This window comes from Meleagris gallopavo, chromosome 1 (assembly GCF_905368555.1).
Source record: "Meleagris gallopavo chromosome 1, MGAL_WU_HG_1.1, whole genome shotgun sequence".
Classification (NCBI taxonomy): domain Eukaryota; kingdom Metazoa; phylum Chordata; class Aves; order Galliformes; family Phasianidae; genus Meleagris; species Meleagris gallopavo.
In genome coordinates, this window is record NC_139404.1 from 35,062,534 (window position 1) to 35,082,378 (window position 19,845).

A 19,845-nucleotide genomic window follows, 5' to 3' on the forward strand; every position below is an offset into this window, starting at 1 on the left:
ATTTTTGTTGTTGTACTGCCGCTATCTGCTACTCGTTAGCAAATCACATACCCTCAAGTTATTAAATGACTAAGATTTAACAAAACCTAAACTTTTTTTTTTTAGCATTGTACCAATGATTTCAGAAAGTGTAATAGGAAAAATAAATACAAGGCTGAAGCCCTGTCCAGATGGCCTCTACGATTTCCTCCAGAGATGATAAAATGTAGTGATCTTGTCCTGCGTGATGCAAGATTTAGATTAGTTTGAAAACGTACAGTAACTAATTTATCATAAAACTAAACTATCATATAACAAAATTATCATACAGTGGCTTGAGTTGGAAGGAACTTAAAGACCATCCAGTTCCAAGCTCCTGCCATGGGCTGGTTGCAACCCACCAGCTCAGGCTGCCCATGGCCCCATCCAACCTGGCCATGAACACCTCCAGCGATGGGGCACCACAGCTTCTCTGGGCAGCTGTGCCGAGGCCTCATTACCCTCATAGTGAATAATTTCTTCCTTATATCTAGTCTAAACGAGCCCTCTTTCAGTGTATAGCTATTGCCCCGTGTCCTGTCACTGCACTCCTTGACAAAGAGCTTTCCTGCAGGTCCCTGTTTAGGTAATGGAAGGCTGCACTGAGGTTTTCCCCAGAGCCTTCTCTTCTTGGGCTGAGCAGTTTCAGTTCTTTCAGCTTGTCTTCATAGGAAAATCAGTATAATAAGTAATAAATAAAACTAATAGTGTGAGGGATATAGTTACTAAAATATCATGTATGATGTAATCCATCGCTGTTACCAATAAAAATATGCTGTGTTCTGAAATTTTGAAGTTGACTTAGATGATGTTAAAAAGCCAATTCTCCACCAATAATGCTACAAACGGCTCTTGTTAAAAAGCCTGTACATAAAGCACAGTAATACACGTGTTAATCTTCAGCATCCAAAGGACGGGATTTTGTGATGATTGTTTTCCCTTGCATTGGGCCTGCACTGGACCTGGAGCTGTGGGGCACAGAGCATGCAGAACAGTCAGCTCCTGAGCTGAAATGTGCAGCATAGTCTGTTCTTAGGCAGTCATCCCATAACAGGGGGAGGTGAGAAGTAGTATCAGTTTAAGGAGCTTCTGCTTGTATTAAAATATTGCAACGAGCAGAGATCAGAAGGTACAGCTTCAGCGTTGGCATGATCTGCTATTGAGTATGTGTGCATTTCTAAGTGCAAATAATCTTAGCTAAAAAGGTTATGTTGGTTATTTGATCTCTGGTGTTTTCCGGGGGGTTGTATGCGAAGCACAAAACTTTTTGTCTCAGTTCATGTTAAAATAACCCAGAACACAGCTCATTTATAACCTCAACTAACACCACAATAGCAGAAATGTGAATTAAAATCAATATTAATTCAATGTACATCTTATGAATGCTCTGAGATAAAAGTAGTTATCTTTGTTTTTTCCAGTCTATTAACCAACCCAAAACTTAAGATACTTTTCTATATATCTATGATGGAAACTGAAGATGCTGTAATTGAATGAGTACTCATTTTCAGAACAAGACTGGAGTGAAACCATGTTCCATTCCCTGAATAGGACAAAAAACCTTTCCAAAAAATCCTAAACTAGGCATGCTTACATTGAGAGACAAGTATGAAAGGTAGCAGAGTTTTAGGAGGTCGTTGTAGCTCTCCAAAGACACGTCTGCTGCGGATGGTGTCCTAATTAGATTGTTCTCAAGTGGGGAAGCACGACAGTACTCAATATGAGTGATCAAGCTTCCCTTTATTGTTGCACACATAGGGTTTATATATGTTTCTGATACACATGTATTCGCTTACTATTGGTGTACAACGTTGGCTGCTGGTGGGCTGCTCAGCCTTAACCAATGCTCACTCAGCATTCACCCCTGTGCTGCTAAGCCAGTTTACTTGTCAGCCCCCCCACATCCACAGAGCACAGCTGCAGATGTGGGCCCGCTGTTTACATGCTGCCCCAAGGACGTTGTGACTCCTATCTAACTCCTAGTGTTTTCTCATGGCTATGCACTCTGTGCCGCTGCACCAGCTATGCTCGTACATATTCTCATGGCCGCCCTGCTCTTGCAGCCATTCCCCAACATATGTCTTTGGCCAGCCTGAGTCTTGAACACATACCCAGAGATGTTTCTTGGGATGTGCTGTCTCAAAAGGTTTTGCTTTTTTAGCCAGGGGAAAAAAAAACAAAACAAAACAAAAACAAACAAACAAAAAACAAACAAAAAAACAAAATAAAACCCAACAACATTGGAGAGAGTATAATCCCAATTTCTGGCATAAGTAATCTGAGAGCAAGAGAATACCAGTTAGAATATGTTCTTGAGGATTAAATAATACAAACCAATTTATATGTACATCATAGGATCATAGAATTGTTTGACCCTTATCGGCCATTTAGTCCACCCCATCTGCAATGGGACATCTACAGCTACATCAGGTTGCTCAGAGCCCCACCAGCCTGACCTTGAGTATCTCCAAAGACAGGGCATCCACGGCCACTCTGGGCAACTTGCTCCAGTGTCTCACCACCCTTACTGCAAAAAACTTCCTCCTTATGTCCAACCAGAATCTCCCCCGTTAGTTTGAAACCATTTCCCTTAGACCCATCACAACAGACCCTGCTAATTTTTTCCCTTCTTTCTTACAGCCCATCTTTAGATACCGAAAGGCCACTACTGGGTGTCCCCAGAGCCTTCTGATAATTGACCAGCTGATGAGGTATCAGGAGCACAAGCTTTATGGGGATCAGCTAGGGGCCTGGGATTGTTCAATCCAGAGGAAGCTCAAGGGAAACCTTATCATCCCCTACAACTGTCTGCAAGGAAGTTGTATTGAGGTGGGGGGTCAGCCTCATCTCTCAGGAAACAGTGATAGGAAGAGAGGTAATGGTCTTAATTTAGACCAGGGGTGGTTCAGACTGGGTATTGGGAAGAATTTCTTCTCAGAAGGGGTGGTGACGCATTGGCACAGGCTGCTCAGGGAGGTGGAGGAGTCACTGCTCCTGGAGGTGTTCCAGAACCATGTAGATGTGGCACTGAGGGCCGTGGGCATGGAGGAGGTGGGTTGATGGTTGGAATAGACAATCTTAATGATCTTTTCTAGCCTTAATGATTCTATTAATGATGCTACGACTGTAGGTGACAGGCTTTTTGTAAACAGAAAAAGCAACAGCACCAGGCTTAGGTGGGCACTGGTACAGCTGTACTTCCCAGAGAACAGGCAGCAGTGCTCCGGGTGCCCTATGGAAAAAGATTGCGATGAGAGGGACTGCGCAGGACTGCCTCCCTGATCTAATTCTGCTTGCTTTCAATGGGCGATATGGGTGATACAATGACACAAGCCTGAGGCCGGCTGCCAAGCTCACGGGAGGCCAGCCGCAGAGGCGCGACGGAATTAAAATGCGGGGATGGCAATCGGCGCGGGGCTGACACGGCAGCGGCGGTTCCCGCCTCCCGCCGGGGGGCGGACTACAGCTCCCGAAGCGCCTGGGGCGAACTACAGCTCCCATAGAGCCGCGCGGCGCCTTCGCCGCTTCCTCTGACGGCAGTTCCGCCGGGCGCTGGTGCTGTGGCGGCGGTGTGCGCGCTCATCCCGTACCGGAGGCGGCTGGGTGTCCCGCGACAGCATGGTGAGCGGGGGGCGGCACGGCGCCGTGCTCGCGGCGCTTCCACCCGAGAGGGAGAGGGAGAGGGAAAGAAGGCGGCGCGGAGCGGCAGGGGAGCCCGCATGTGGTGTGGGGGAGGAGATTGGGCCTGGAAAGTTCCAGAGCGCGCACGAGGCGCGCCCGTTAGGCCGCGGGCGGGTCCCGGCCCGGCTGGGGGTTGATGGGGGGCGGGGGTGCGGGTGGGCGCTCGGCCTGAGGCGCTGCCCCGGGCCGGCCCTGGGAAGAGAGGGGATGGCAGCACGCTTCTGGTCGTGTCTCTTCCAGCAAAAGCATAATTCACGTAATCTCTCAGTGAACGGATCGCGATATGATTTCAAACAAGGAGTCAGCGTATTCAGTATTAATGTTCTTGTTATCAAAGCCAAATGTGCCACAGGATTCAGCATTAAACTGTTCCTTAAGATTGCTGCTGTCGGGGATTTGTGTTTAAAATGCGGTGTTTTGTGGAAGCTGCAGAATTATTCTCTGCTCTCGCTGTTGTAGGCGTCCCTTTCCCTTGCTCCCGTGAACATTTTCAAGGCAGGTGCAGATGAAGAGAAGGCAGAAACAGCTCGGTTGGTAAGTTTCTTTAAGATAAACTGGTGATGCTCTGGGTAATGATAGTCGTTCTTTTAAATTTAATTTACTCCCAGTTTGTGGTGATGTAGAGCTTCATCTGTCTTTTGTTGTTGCAGAAGGTAGAAGTGTTTTGTGTATATCAGTAGTGCTCTTCTGTGTCTCAGCTTTGGAGATTCACAAGAACCTCCTAAGACTTCCAAGGAAGTCTTTTCGCTCTGATATGTGCTTTAGTGCTTACTGTAAAAATGGAATACATTTTGTCTTGTTATTGAAATATAACATTTAAGAAACTTGGAACCGGATTCCACTGGGAGTTTGCCTGTAGAAAAGTTTGGTGAAGATGTCCCCTTGGAAATTATAGCCTAGCACTTACTTATTGTTTTAAAGTAGAAATAATTTTCTAAGGCGTATTTGCTTTCATTACAGTCATCCTTTGTTGGTGCAATTGCTATCGGTGACCTGGTCAAGAGCACTCTGGGACCTAAAGGCATGGTAAGATAGCTGCAAGTTCTCAGTGGTCATACCTGTTAATTTGTGGCTATGACCCACACAAACCTCATGAAGTTTCACCAGGCTAAGTGCCAAGATCCTGCACCTGGGTCAAGGCAATCCCAAACATGAACACAGTCTGGGCAATGAGTGGATAGGGAGCAGTCCTGTGGAGGAAGACTTAAGTAGACTGTTGAATGAAAAGCTGAATATGAGCCAGCAACGTGTGCTTGCAGTCCAGAAAGCCAACCATATTCTGGGCTGTATCAAAAGAAGTGTAATCAACAGAGAGAGGGAGGGCATTGTCCCCCTGTTCTCTCTTAAGAGGGCATGCCTGCAGTACTCTGTCCAGGCCTGGGATGCCCAACACAAGAAAGGTGTGGAGCTATTGGAGTGGATCCAGTAGAGGCCACAAGGACAGGGAGGGGGCTTGAGCGCCTCTCTTATGGTGACAGGTTGAAGGAGCTACGTTTGTTGAGCCTGGAGAAACAAAGGCTCCAGGGAGACCTCAGTGCAGCCTTCCAGTACCTAAATAGAGGCCTATAGGAAAGCTGGGAAGAGAGTGCAGTGACAGGACAAGTGTAATGTTTTTACACTGAAAGAGGGCAGGTTTAGATTAGATATAAGGAAGAAATTCTTCTCTCTCAGGCACAGCTGCTCAGAGAAGCTGTGGATGCCCCATTCCTGGAGGTGTTCAAGGCCAGGTTAGATGGGGCTCTGGGCAGCCTGAGCTGGCGGGTGGCAATCTTGCCCTTGGCAGGAGGTTGGAACTACGTGGTTTTAAAAAGGTCCCTTCCAACTCAAACCATTGTATGATAACTTAGTTACAGTAGTTATTATTATTTTTCAAACTGTTCTAATTCTTGCATTGTGCAGGACAAGATTCTCCTGAGTACTGGCAGGGATAGCACAGTGACAGTGACCAATGATGGTGCAACCATCCTGAAAGCTATTGGAGTTGACAACCCAGCTGCCAAGGTCTTGGTTGGTGAGTTTCTAACAGTCTGTCATTATCATACTTGGAATTTCTTCACTTGCAACTTTCTTATGTAGTTTTAACTTCTTCATAGAAAAAATATTCTACACAGTGTGAGAAATTAACATATTCTGTGATAGATATTGCATATCTATACTTGAGAGCATCTGTCTGGCCTTACTTCATTTTGATGATGATCTTTAGGCACAGGTTGAGAGAGGGATGGCTCTTCTAACTGACAGGTTAGAATAGGTCTGTGTTGCAAACAAAGATGAGGAATTTGAAGGATGCTGTGTTTGATTTGCATCTCAGGTTTTTCTGTGAGTTATAGTTTGACAGCTTCTTTGTCTGGCAGTGAAATTCTTTTTTTTTTTTTTTTCCTTAGAGTAATGAGAGATAAAAATGCGCTTGATAATAGCTGCCAGGGATGTTCAGTTTGTTGTGACTCCAAGCATTAATGCACTGGCTTCCTTTTAGATATGTCAAAGGTTCAAGATGATGAAGTTGGTGATGGAACTACGTCTGTCACAGTGTTGGCAGCTGAGCTACTGAGGGTGATGTATTAATGTTTTTAGATGTTTTTATATAGGCTGTATAGTCCTGGGATATCAATAGGAGGTGTTGATGCTTATGAAGTGGGCTCCCAAAGGATAGGAATACTTTGCCTCATTGCCATGAAACTGATGGGGAAAAAACCCTTAGGTATTGTCTCTTCATGTATTTTTTTTTAAATATATTTTTGTGTATGTAGTCCATATAAGTTATAAATTCACAAATATTTAAATTTGGTACATTTAAAAAAAAAAACACTAATTTCTCCTTATTTCATTTTGCAAGTGAAACATCAAAGTGTTTTTGTGTCGTAGGTCAGTTTCTGGGTTTTGCATTGAGCAGTGTGTGCAGTGTGAGGCTCCTTTGAAATCCTTTTCCGCTGTGTTAAGGAGGCGAAAGACCAACCTTGTCAAATTCTGTTGTGTGCACAAGACCTGAATTCCTTATAAACACAGCATATTGAAGATTACCAAACACTGTATTTGAAGTCACTGTGAAATAGATCTTAGAACTGAAGAACTCAAGCTGTACCAGGGGAATCTAATGGTCGTGGTTTGTGGATCTGAGATCAGGAGCATCTGAGAAATGGCGTGTCAGCTTGCTGACTTCTTTGCAAAAGGAAGTTTGAGGGGCTCCTCTGGGCCCCCACTCCACCTTATCTTACAGATTTAAGTGAACAAGGAATTGATGTGTAACATCAAGTGAGAGTTGGCTGTTTTGATGCATGTGTCTGGTTTCTGTTTGTATTAGAATTAGTTTTGTTATTTAATTCCAAGGACAGATCATAATTGCCTAGATTAGAGGGGGGAGTGGAAAGGTGCCTAGAATGTTCTCTTAGGTCTTCACTTTATAGTTCTGATGCTTTTGCTGGCATTCAGAATTTTCTGACTACTCTGAAATGTCTTTCCTAGTTAATGTAAATGTCCTGTGTAAGAAAGCTAATGATTAATTTTGTTCAAACAGGAGGCAGAATTACTGATTTCAAAGAAGATTCATCCTCAGACCATCATTGCAGGTTGGAGGGCAGCTACAAAAGCTTCGAGAGAGGCACTCTTGAAAGCAGCTGTGGATCATGGGTTAGTAATGCATAGCTGGAGTAGCTCTTTATAAACTATTTGAGATGAAAACTTATCAGTGAGACTTATAGTATACTGGGAATTTTTTTTTGCTGTTTGAAAGAAACAGAGTGAATGAATTGAATATTTGAGAGGAAAAGACTACTTTTGAGTTTGGTGAGCTGTAGAAGCTTTGTAAAACTATTGAAAATTACTTGTGGTATTCACAAACAGAAAATGAACATTAATTTTCCCCATAGGACAAAAGTCTGAGTTGTTATTTCAGATCTCTTGCTCTGATTTTAAGTATGTTTGAATTGTTTACGTGACAGCACAGGCTTTTCCAAGCGAGTGCAAGGTTTTTGTTCTTAATCAGTCTGAACTGTTTTTGTAGTGAAATAACACATTATAGAATGCCAGTTCAGTACTGTATTACAAATAGTACAAGGACAGTGAAATAAGATTTTCTTTAAAGCCTTGATACAGAAAGAAGAAGCACCAATTTCTAGTTACCAATGTATGTTTAAATGTTTTACCAAAAGACTTGGATGTCGTTGTGACATAGAGGTTGCTGATAGAATATGTACTATTATGGTCCCTGATCAAAATAGCAAAATGCAGGTAAGTCATTGTAAGGCTGAATTGATTTTGTAAAAGTAATGACAAGTAACAGTTAACAAAGTACTGTTTCAACAAAAACTAAATTAAATTAAAACCAGCTTCAAAAAAATATTTCACCTGTGGCTTCTCCAATTTCAAAATGAGTAATGGATCTTATCTCAAACCACTAAGCAGAAATACCACGATAGTGATAGCCTAGTGATACTTAAGGCTGTGAAATTGAGGCCTACTGATGTAGCTGTGCTGCCTTTATTGTAGTGATGATGAAGTGAAGTTCCGTGAAGACTTGCTGAACATTGCAGGAACAACTCTTTCATCAAAATTACTTACTCATCATAAAGATCACTTTGTCAAGCTAGCTGTAGAAGCTGTTCTTAGATTGAAGGGTTCTGGAAACCTGGAGGCTATCCACATCATTAAGAAACTTGGTGGAAGTTTGGCTGATTCGTACTTAGATGAAGGTAAGCGTTTGTGTGTTGGCTGTAATTGTGCTTAAGAAATGAAACTGTTAAAGTTACACATCGCTATGGTAATACTGAATTGTAAAGTACAAGATTTTTGTTTTTGCAATAATATAAATGGACTGTTGTCCTTGTTTAATTTAAGTCATAAAAAAAAAATAAATCTTTATTACTACAGGCTTTTTGCTCGACAAGAAGATTGGTGTAAACCAGCCAAAAAGAATTGAGAACGCAAAGATTCTTATTGCAAATACTGGTATGGATACAGATAAGATTAAGGTATGTGATGGAATTACTGTTTTGAAACAGCGTTTTCATAAGCAGAATTAACTGTGCAGGCTGAACTCCTTGTTCTCTTTAATTTAGATTTTTGGCTCTCGTGTTAGAGTGGACTCTACAGCAAAGGTTGCAGAAATAGAACAGGCAGAAAAGGAAAAAATGAAGGAGAAAGTAGATCGTATTCTTAAGCATGGAATAAACTGCTTTATTAACAGGTATGTTTTCTTGGAAAAGAGGTAGGGTTTATAATGCAAACACAAAGTAGTGAGGTTCTAATACTGTATGTGTATGAAGAATATTATTTATACCTAGATCTGTAAAATTAGTTGATGCTGAAGCTAGTGTTGTTTCCTTTGCACCTTTCCCCTCCCCCCAGTGTCTTGTACACTATTGTCCTGCTGCTTGGCTGTTCTGTAATTAGAGATCCATGTCCAAGCCCCAGTAGTCTAAGTAGTGTTGCTGTAGTTTTATAGTAACCAGTGACAGATCTATGAATCTGAGTGTCTTTTCACCTGTGTCACATCTCACTACGTTCTGTTCTAGTGCAGGCAAAATGAGTGGTCTGTCCAGTACAGATGTATAGAATCCTAGAGTCAGGACTCCAGTGAGTGGACTGATGGAAGAATGCTTCAAAATAGTACAGAAAGAATTCTTTATTTCCTATTGCTATGCAGTATTGCCTGTAAAACAGGTGGTGGCTGCCCTAAGAAGTTCAGGTAGCGGTCAGTCATTGTAGCCAGGCTAATGGTATTCTACTTAGAATGACTACTAAGTTTGATTTATTCACTGATAGAGTTGATTTCTGCTTATAGCCATGCTGTAGATCTCTTCCACATCTCTTTGTTTACCACTTAAATACCACCGAGGTGATGTGTGATGGGTAAAGGCAATGTTGATTTAGAGTAGCAAGAATCTTCTCTGTATGTAATCAGAAATGCCATTTGTCTCTTGAAGATAGATTATAAGTATCTATTTTCTTGAGGTGTCATCTCCCAGCTTCTGAATTTCTACAGTCCTCCTCTAATTTGGAAGGGAAGAATAATTTGGTTGTTGACCCCGCTTTGAAGAGAGCAGAATATGTATAAATAAAGAAGCACATACTTTTCTCTGTAGTCTTCTACCTGTGTGTGTGTGTTAGAAGACTGGCCAGGTACACACAGAGTTGTGTGCTGTTGGGATTTTGTATTGGCAAGGAATTGAAGAAAGTCTTTGCCATGTTGTTCTAGCGCACCCTGCTATACAGTTGGCAGCTAGGCTTCTGTCAGGCACCTAGAATCAAAGGGCTTGGAATTCAAAGCATTGATAGTGTGTCTTCAGAGGCAATGTATTCAGAACTATGGTAGTTTGAATTTTTGTTTGTAGCTTTTTTATTTTTTTTCCCCTGTTGCTGTTTGCTTGTGTGTGAGTGTAACTTTGGGTGGCTGGTGCCTCACATACAGCTGTTCTTGTAGCTTTCAGAAATCTACATCCATGCTGCTAAGAATTGGCTGTCCTTTGTTACTCTGCTAACAAAGGTTGTAGAATCTTTCAAAACATCTGTTCTTTCTGTAATGGGAAGCCGTGCCTTTGCTTTAATTGTAGACAGCTCATCTACAACTACCCTGAACAGCTTTTTGGGGCTGCTGGTGTCATGGCCATAGAACATGCAGACTTTGCTGGTGTGGAGCGTCTGGCTCTTGTTACAGGTATGTAGACTGCTTTACTGCCTGACACTTGGAGGGCCACGGTATTTTTTCTGTCTTCAGTAAATGTCAATGATTGATCTGTGAACGTGGAAAGTACTCAGAATAAGCTTTATTTTACACAACTTGCATGCAAACATGTATGGAGGGCTATGAAATTAACCATAAGTAACTTTAAAACTAAGTTGTGGATTTATCAAATCAGTATTCTTTCAATAGCAGATGACTCAGTTTCTGTTGTTAGTATATAACATTTCACTTGTAAAATGATTGATTGTGAATCCTTCCTTCACAATGATGTAAACATGTTTTTTCTACCAACTGTGAATAAAGGGTGATGACATTAAGGGAAAATAGAAATACGAGCTGGCTAAATTATCTTTTGTGTTGTAAAAATACTTCAGATTAAGTCCCTGCTTGATAAATGTTAGAAAAGTTTGTTTTCTAGGGAAAAGATACTTGAGCCATGGGAAGTGCAGGATGATAAATTTTCTTTCCTTTTTTGGTCTTGGCTAGAACTAAAGGTGCTTTTTGACTTGGTGTAATTTTACATTTCTAGGTGGTGAAATTGCATCAACCTTTGATCACCCTGAGCTAGTAAAGCTAGGAAGCTGCAAGCTTATTGAAGAAGTCATGATTGGAGAAGATAAACTCATTCATTTCTCTGGTGTGGCAATGGGTGAGTGTTTTAACAGGGATGGCATGCTGCAATATTTGTTAACTCCAGGCTAGCATTGTTCAGTTACCAGGATGGCAATGCCATGTAATGACTTATCTAACTTTTTCTGAATGCCTTGCTCTTCAATAAAACATGATTCCTGCAAAAATACATTTTCATGCTTGAAAACTATTTGTTTACATAACACAAGCAAGTGCAAGTGTGGTACCCAGAATTTCTACTCGGGCTGATTAAAGTGACGACAGGAGTAGCAGTCTGTCATGCTTCAAGAACTGGCTAGCTTGTTCTAATAAAATACCAGTGCCATAAATTTCCAGGTGCTTGTTTTGAGGTAAAAGATTCACTTTCTATTAAATTAGAAAAGATGTGGAGCAGCTCACTGATGAAAGCAGCAGTATAGGGTACATCATTTCAGTCTGCCTGTGAAATGTCATCACACTTCCCCTCTTCCTCTCTACAGATCGATTACTTTATGTAGAATTTAATTGCAGCAATAGCTAAAACCATTTCAAATGCTTTGTGATATCGCTGTCTTGTGTCATGTTAACACTCTCATCTTATTGTTTTGCTTTGTTTGTTTTAAATCTTCCTGCATTTGAACTTTGTAGGTGAAGCCTGTACCATAGTTCTGCGTGGAGCAACACAACAAATTCTAGATGAAGCTGAGAGGTCTTTGCACGATGCTCTCTGTGTTCTTGCCCAGACTGTGAAGGACACCAGAACTGTTTATGGTGGAGGTGAGTATTAAATTCTCTCTGCTATGGACATGATACACATTTTGTATTGCTATTCAACTCATGTATAAAATACTTGTGTGTCTTCAACATACAGGTTGTTCAGAGATGCTGATGGCTAATGCTGTTGCAGAACTTGCCATCAGAACGCCTGGCAAAGAATCTGTTGCAATGGAGTCCTTTGCTAAGGCTTTACGAATGGTAAGTTTGTTTAATCAGAGTGCTGGTGGATTAATGTAAAGCTGCAAGAGCTCATTGGTTTATTGACTCCTGATATCAGGCAGTTGCCTCTCTATCCAACTTCTGGTTTTCTCAAAACTCAGAACTGAAATATAATAACATATCTTGGATGAAAGATTAGGGTTTCTACAAAAGCCCTTGTGTTCTGTTTAATTTTATTCGTGCTCTAGTGCTATCCAGAAGTTTCTAGACTCCTGCTGGAGATTGCATCTTGGTAGAAATTAGAGTACCACAAGAAAATAAGTTTATGGGATATTATGCTGCTAACAGACACTCAGTTGCCTTCCGATTTCCCTATTTTAAATTAGGGAAACCCTTAGGGAATTAGAATGTGAGGAAGCATCTCTCTTAAAAAAAAAAATAATAATAATAATTAAAGAGTGAAGTAAGACTTGGCATTACCTCTTCTGTCAGCTCGTGCAGGTTTTGTAAACAGCGCGATGTGGTGGTTGGTGCTGACCAGGAAGCTGTATTCTCAAATCCTCCAGTTGTAGTTTGAAGCGATTAACAAAGAGACATATTTCTTTCTGTCCATATAAAATAAGGTGACAAATCTGCTAATGCACTTCTGTCCTCTCAGTGCTTGTCTTCCAGTTTTAAACAAACAGGTGGTTGAATTGTGTTTTCTCATTTCTGATCAGTGTAACTGATTAACTGCTCTTCTTGAAGCTGAATAGGTAGCAGTGTCAAAGTGTGTGATGTGTTTGACTGCAGGAATCAATCCGTGTATTAATTAAAACCAACTTGTGTTTATCTGCTTAGATCCCAACAATAATAGCTGATAATGCTGGCTATGACAGTGCAGATTTGGTTGCTCAGCTCAGAGCTGCTCACAGTGAAGGGAAGACAACTTATGGACTTGGTAAAGAGCTTGATGTAATTTCTGTTCTTGGGTTGGTGTTTGAGTGGGGGAGAAGAGGGGGGAGGAGTTAGACTTGCTGATCTTGTTTGTCACTAATAAATTCAGCTGGAAGAACTGAGTATATTGATGCCACAGTAAGTGCAGTGATTTAAAAAAATAAAAATTGGAGAGTAATTTTGAATTTAAGGGAGGGACCTTGATGTGGATTACTTTATTTAATACCTCTATTATCAGTGTGGTTCATTTGAGCAGGTAAACTATTGGTTTGTCAGCTTCTGGTAATTTCCTTCCAAGTAAACAAGGGAAGGAAAAAAACCCACACAAAACAAACGACTTCTTAACCTGTGTTTTCTTTCAGATATGAAAGAGGGGATCATTGGAGACATGGCAGCATTGGGAGTAACAGAAAGCTTCCAAGTCAAGAGACAAGTTCTGCTGAGTGCAGCTGAAGCAGCAGAAATGATTCTTCGTGTAGATGACATTATTAAAGCAGCACCGAGGTATGACTGGGATGTTTGTGTTGGTCAGTTACAGTAGTATGCAGTAAACTCCTTCCGTGGAAGAGTGACTGCAGAAAAAGTCTCGTTCTAAAACTATTTTATTTGGAATGAAGACTGACATCTGACATGCCAACACTTGTTATATATGATTTATTTTTGTATGAGCAATATGAACAGGCCTTTAGAGCTATCAGTGCACTCAGAATAGTGTTCCTGAGAAATGCCTACTTAATGTGAAGACACCATCTACTCTCGTGCCACTTAGAGTACTAAAACATCTGCAGAAGTGGCTGACCAAAATGTAAGGGACTTTTCTTTTAGAAGAATGCATAGTTGAATGTGCAGCTGCTTCTGGAATAGAACCTGCACCTAAAACAAAATTGTGTTTGTTGCAAAGCATAGGAAGAAATCTTTCTTCTAGGCAGGTTATCCTGCCCCTACAAGATGGTTTGCACTGTTTTATGACTCACAGTTCCTTCTTACTATGGCCAAAGCTTGCGTCTTATCACAAAAGACAGTACCATCTCAAAGCTGTGAGATGAAACTAGCACTGAATGCAAAATGTCAATTGAAAAATAAAGGGAGGTGGGGGAAGGCTGGTCGACCTCAGCACAGGAGTTTTCTGAGTTTTCTTTTTTCTCCCCAGAAAACGCGTACCAGACCATCGCCCATGTTAAACTTCTCCTGGCACCTGAGACTGCGTGGACCAGATCTCACTTCATAATTTTTTTTTAATGATTTAGTTTTTGTGAGGCTATGGAACAGAAGCTTAAGATGAGCAGCTCCATCAACAATGGCAAGAAGAAACTGTTTTCAGCTTCTTTTAACTTATTTTGGTTTATGTGTGTTGTGGGTAAGATTCACTTCCACATAAAACATGGGCTTTATACACCGTACGGCTTCTGTTCCTTTCCGTGTTCTCTTAAGATACACAGAAATAAAAAATAAAATTCATCAGTGTTGTGTTGGTCTTTGTGTTTCATATCTTCAGTCAGACTTAAGATACTTTGAAGTGAATAGATCAGTTAATGCTAGGGTTGCTCTTTCACCTGCTGTATGTGCCATTATCACCTTTTTCTTTAGGTTGACTTTGTTCAGTTTTTATAAGCAGTTTATTCCAGTCCTGGCTGCATAGGCTTGGAATTGAAATCCAATAAATAGGCTCTGGAGTTGTTAGCCTTTTCTAGTGATAGTGGAGTACTGTTTGTTTTCTGATGCTAAGAAAATGAAAAACTGAAGAGGAAGTTTAGTCAGTGCCCATAACAGTAACTTAAATCACACTGCAGCCTTTTGCACTGCAAATTCAGTGTAGGCTGCTTCAAAGGGAAATAGCTGGGAAGAAGTGTCAACATGCTGGATTGAAGAGTCCGTGTGTGTGTTAGGTTACAGACACAGGCTGCCTGTCTCTGCAAATACCTATTATTAAACTTAGGGCAGTTGGTGGGGAATTGTTCCAAACTGCATTGCTTTCCCTTTTTTCTCCCCCTTTAGACCTGTTTCTGTTGTGAACTATATATTCCTTCCTATTCCAGTAGTTGATGCAAAGGTAATGCTTTTCCTTGTTATACTAGTGCCTTTAGACGGAGCTGAAGCAGCATTGAAGTCCGATTCCAACGGCCGCCTTCACATAAGTTTTGGAGGCGATTCTCAGTAGAGCCGAGTGGCGGCGCCCCGCCTGCATGGCAGCCTGCAGAAAGAAGCTGCCTGAGCTCGGTGACCCATCTGGCCCTTCCCAGATAACACAGCACCTTGGCAAATGACGGGGGCTGTCTGCCAAAGCAGGAAGATTAATTTGAAACCAGGAAAGTATCTGTCTGTGCAAATGGTTTTTCTTCCTGAAATGAAGAGAATGTACTCAGAATGCTGCTCCAAATCAAAATAGACTTCAAACTACTGCAGTGATAGTACTGCCTCAATGCAAGCCTTCAAGAAAGCACATATTCCCCCACCACCCAATAAATAGAGTGCTAAGGTAGTTTTGTAGGATGTTGAGTTAAAGCCCCAAATACTTGTCCTGTTTGTAAAGAGGAATAGGTTGTTGGAAAAAAGTTTAGGTAAGGACTGGGGAAAGGGTGGGTTCGGTTAGTTGCAAAGTAAGATAGTCCAATGAGACTCTGAAACGCTTTATTTAATTTAATGAATATAGCAAGTACACTCATGTAGGTGCCAGCCAGATCCAAATGCAGATTTCATTTAACAAGCCAGCAAGTGTGAATAGAGCATATATTTTCAGAGAATTTTTTGAGAATGATGTTAAGCAGTCACAAACCAGCACTGGCTCCAAGGTTTTGGGGGCAGCCAGCTGTCACTGCTGCCTGTTGTGCTGGGAAGGTGGCTCTGATCACAGTGGAGATGGGGAGAGGGACATGGCTGCCCTGCAGCTCCGAGGGCTGCCTGCCCTGTGGAAGAGGGCTGTCTTACAGTAAACAGCTGTGGAATCAAAAGCTAAATATCAAGACGCGTTGAACTGCATCTCTGTTCTGTGCTATAGAATCAAAGCAAAATATGCTTTAGAAAATAGAAGTTCTGTGCATTCCCAAGGGAATCTGATGAAGTCTGAGTTCGGCCAGCTGGAGCCATACCTGGCTTGACAGTCAGTAGGCTTGCCTCATCTACAGCTCCTGCGTGAGCCTGGAGAGGTGGGCTCCCAGCCCTCTGGTTCCCCATGCAGGCTTCCCTTTGCTGCAGCTATGGTTCTCCCATTTTAGCCGGGGCTTAGGTTTTCTTTGTTACTGCATCAAACCTTGGCACCCACAGCTGCCCCCAAGGCAGAACTTACAGGCACAAGAACCAGCAGAACTGCATGCAGCTGCCTTCACAATCATTCTAACTGCTACTTGGCAACAACAAAACCAGAGCGGTCACAGATCGTCTGGGAAGAAGATGGCAGCTGTAAGAACAGAGCTCTGCTGCATCTTGCTTCCTCTGTTGTGCTGTGGGCCGGCAGAGATTAGCAGGCCTCCACTTCTGGCTCAGCTTTGTTGGCAGGAGGTGGTGACGGTCTCTCAATGAGCGAGATTTCAATCACAGCCCCGGAGCGCTTGCGGGGTTCGGGGCTCTCCTCCGACCACCTCCCCACCCTGCGCACCCCCTTGGCCACCTTGGGGGCATTTCGGCAGGGGTTGTGGTCATAGATCACCAGCTTGAGGCCGGGTAGGTGGGCCAGGCTGGGGAAGAAACGGATGGCGTTGCGGTCCACGTCGATCACCTCCAGAGAAGGCATGTGCAGGAGCACGGAGGGGAACTCAGCCAGCAAGTTGCCCGACAGCCAGATGGAGCGCAGCTCGCGCAGGCGCCGCAGGTGGGTGGGCAGCGTGCGCAGCGCATTGGAGCCAGCGTGCAGCGTCTTGAGCAGGCTGAGCTCACACACCACCTCGGGCAGCTGCTGCAGGCAGTTGGACTCGATCCAGAGGGTCCTGAGGTTCTGCAGGAGCCGCAGCTCGAGAGGCAGGCTGCAGAGCTTGTTGTTGCCCAGGTAGAGGATGCAGAGCTGCTTCAGCGCGCACACGGCCAGCGGCAGTGCTCGAAAGTTGTTGAAGTCCAATGCCAGAATCTGCAGGTTCTGAAGCTGCTCCAGCTCGGGAGGGAGTTGTGTCAGGTTGTTGTTGCTCAGGTACAGCTTGACCAGTTCCTTGAAAGAGCAGATGTGCAGAGGCAGCCTCCGCAGCTGTCTGCCGCTGAGATCCACCATTTTGTCCACGGGCATCTCCTCCAGGTCCTCCAGGAGGTACTTCTGGCACTCATCGGAGGGCACAAAAGCGACAATGGCTTTCAGGCTGTTGCCCATCTCGGGTCCTTCTTTGTTCGCAGACTGAGGGCTGGGGCTGGCCTTGGCTTCCTCCCGCTGCGTGCTGGCCTGGTGGTAACTCCGTCTGCCCAATATAAGGCTCTGTTTACATGGCACCAGCCACTAATCTCAAGAGCTCTGAAATGTTCCTGATAATGGAACGAGTGTTTGGTGATGGTTGCAGACACGGTGACCTGCAGCGCAGGACTCCTTCTGCCCCACAGTGCTCGCCGCCCCTCAGCTCCCCAGTGAGCCATCCTCCCCCCACCCTGCACACTGCCCCTGCCCTCCGGCTGCGTCCGAACAGCAGCTTTGATGCCCCCTCACTGCTCTGTGGCGGTGTGGTCTGTGCAGTTGGCACGGTGCTGGGGATTGGCTGCAGAAAGGAAACACTACAGACGACAGAATTTTTCAACTACAACGTTAATTAAATTTTTAACAGAAATGTTGGCTGTGATCAAATTGCTGTTTGAAATACCTGTCAGGACTTGACCGACTTTGCAGATGAGTAGCACTTTTATGGACTTGCCTTGCAAGGTGCCAAATACACAGTTGAACAGTGTAACTTGCCACCCAGTACTTATCTGGAACTTTTCACACAAATCCTTGGCAAACAGCCATCTTTAGCCGCTCCAGTGTTTATGTTCTAATGTAGCCATGTTTACGATAGTCCCTGATGCCCTGAGCCATGCAGGGCCTTCTCATTGGCTTCTGCTTTGCATCTTTCCTGAATCCCCACTTCACACACACGATCACAGCCAGCCCAGACTGCTTTCTGCCGCCTTCCAACTGTGTGATGGCTGTCCCTAGCCTGAGGCCCGGTGGGAAACTGCTGTGGGTGTGCATACACCAGGCCGTGGCTCTGCTGTACCTCCCAGAGCTGTGTCAGGCAGGGAAGCAGCCTGCCTGGCAGCTGGCCCTCTGCCCTCTGCAACCCAACGCTGCCATTTTCCACACTTAACCTACTTCAGGGAGGCTATTTTCTTGCAGTCACTTTCTGGGAGTCAGATGCTACACACCCACAGATGTGAGTGCTGGGAGGCCACGTATCCTTGGAAAACCAAAAAGCAGAGCAAACAGGAGTTTGAGAAAAAAGCAGTGTCAGACAGGTTATGTTGCCTCACAATCTGCAATTGGATCTGGTAATACAGAGTTCTCTGATCACTTGCTTTTAAATGTACATCAGCTCTTTCATGTATGTTGGGAACAGGGTGCTTCCTTGGGTCTGCACCGCGCAGAAGCAATGGCATGAAGTGTATGGAGGTTGGCAGGAGTGCAGCAGAAAGGGCAGTTGGGGATGGAGAACAGTGAGTACTACAGCCTGATGCCATAGCACTGGTGCTCAGGAGCTGGGTGGAATGTGGAGCTGGAGAACTGAGACTCCTTGTGTAACCACATACAAAGGCATTTAGTACAAATACTGTGGGCTGAGGGGTAGAATTTACACCCATAACAAAGACAAGTCCCATAGGCAAATCCCCTCTGAGACCTGCTGTTCGCATGGCATAGCAGCCTATAGATGAGCAGCTGTCAATAATGTGGTTTAGATTCAGTTTTCTTAAAAAGCCATATGGAGAGAAATATGCAATGTATGTTATGTCTATAGGCATAGCTATGTAGATGTATTTTTCTACTTGAATTATTTCTACTTAATGAATCTTTTAAACTTCAGAAAACTATTTATTTGGGATTTTCTGCATTGTAGCTTAATCATTATTCTGGCTTATCAAAAAAAGTCACAATGACCTTTTATTGCTGCATTTTGTACCTCTGCTGGCTTCACTGAAGGTCTGTTTGGAACACAATGTGAGATCAGTGCTTGGGAAAAATAACCTTCATGTTGTGGGATAATAAAGGTCTGCATCTGCAATAAAATGAACAATCCTGGGACCGTCTGAGAATCACTGACTCAATGGAAGATGTGAGGCAGAGATGGTCCCCTCTGCAGACCAACTGCAGAGCTCTGGAAGTCACTGCATTTCTGGAGCTGCTCCTCATGCCCTGCAACATGGCATTAGTGATTGTCCAGAAGCATTCGTGGCATTTCAGGAAAAGTTCAAGTGATAAACGTGCTCAGCACAGACGTTGTCTTGCTCCTGTCAAAGTGACAGTGCTGCAGCAGAGGGCTCTACTGTGCATGGAGGGTATGAGGGGGCTTTGTGAGCGGTGCTGCTGCTTTCTGAGAGCTCTACATTGTAAAACTCTCTCTTTGGTCAGCCTGGTGTTTTAAAGCAAGGGGCTCGAAGAAACAGTTTTGAGAATAGTCCTCACTAATTGCTGCAAATCATTTGATATAGTTTATTTTAAATCTGTGGCTGGCATTTAGATCCCTTCTTCGCTCACCAATGTTGTATGTTTGTTCTTTTTTCTTCATTGGAACATCACCCATAGAGCAGGTGATGACTCCTTATCTTGGCCAGGTTTTGTCATTCATTCTTTGTCATGCACTTTCAGACTCCAAAGACTCAGAAAGTCCCATAAGAAAGCAGGTTGGGTGCTAGGCCCCCTCCCAGGGGGCTGGTGGGCCGTTCTTTGCTGTCCATCACATCACTCTCTTTAATTTTTTACTTTTCTGCCAGCCTGAGGCAAGCTCTGGTGCCAGGTGGGGTGGGAGCAGCCAGGAACAGTGGGGAAATCAGTGCTCCATGTAGAAGTATCAGTTGTGTGTTCTGTCTTCTCTCTCTGCCTTTGACAC

General features: G+C 43.6%; 2 protein-coding genes across 2 annotated transcripts; one reads left to right on the forward strand and one right to left on the reverse strand.

Moving 5' to 3' along the window:
* Nucleotides 1-3,493: 3,493 nt before the first annotated feature.
* CCT2 (chaperonin containing TCP1 subunit 2) lies at nucleotides 3,494-14,317 on the forward strand. The gene is made up of 16 exons (XM_085221124.1): nucleotides 3,494-3,639; nucleotides 4,159-4,233; nucleotides 4,660-4,725; nucleotides 5,599-5,710; nucleotides 6,176-6,252; nucleotides 7,214-7,326; nucleotides 8,185-8,387; nucleotides 8,566-8,666; nucleotides 8,754-8,881; nucleotides 10,248-10,351; nucleotides 10,908-11,027; nucleotides 11,636-11,764; nucleotides 11,859-11,962; nucleotides 12,764-12,863; nucleotides 13,222-13,363; nucleotides 14,010-14,317. Exons 1-16 carry the CDS (start codon nucleotides 3,637-3,639, stop codon nucleotides 14,038-14,040), a joined length of 1,608 nt encoding a protein of 535 aa, XP_085077250.1. The 5' UTR covers nucleotides 3,494-3,636; the 3' UTR covers nucleotides 14,041-14,317.
* A 1,153-nt stretch (nucleotides 14,318-15,470) lies between these two features.
* Nucleotides 15,471-17,349, reverse strand: LRRC10 (leucine rich repeat containing 10). The gene has a single exon (XM_085221135.1). It carries the CDS (start codon nucleotides 17,148-17,150, stop codon nucleotides 16,314-16,316), a length of 837 nt encoding a protein of 278 aa, XP_085077261.1. The 5' UTR covers nucleotides 17,151-17,349; the 3' UTR covers nucleotides 15,471-16,313.
* Between the last annotated feature and the right edge of the window lie 2,496 nt (nucleotides 17,350-19,845).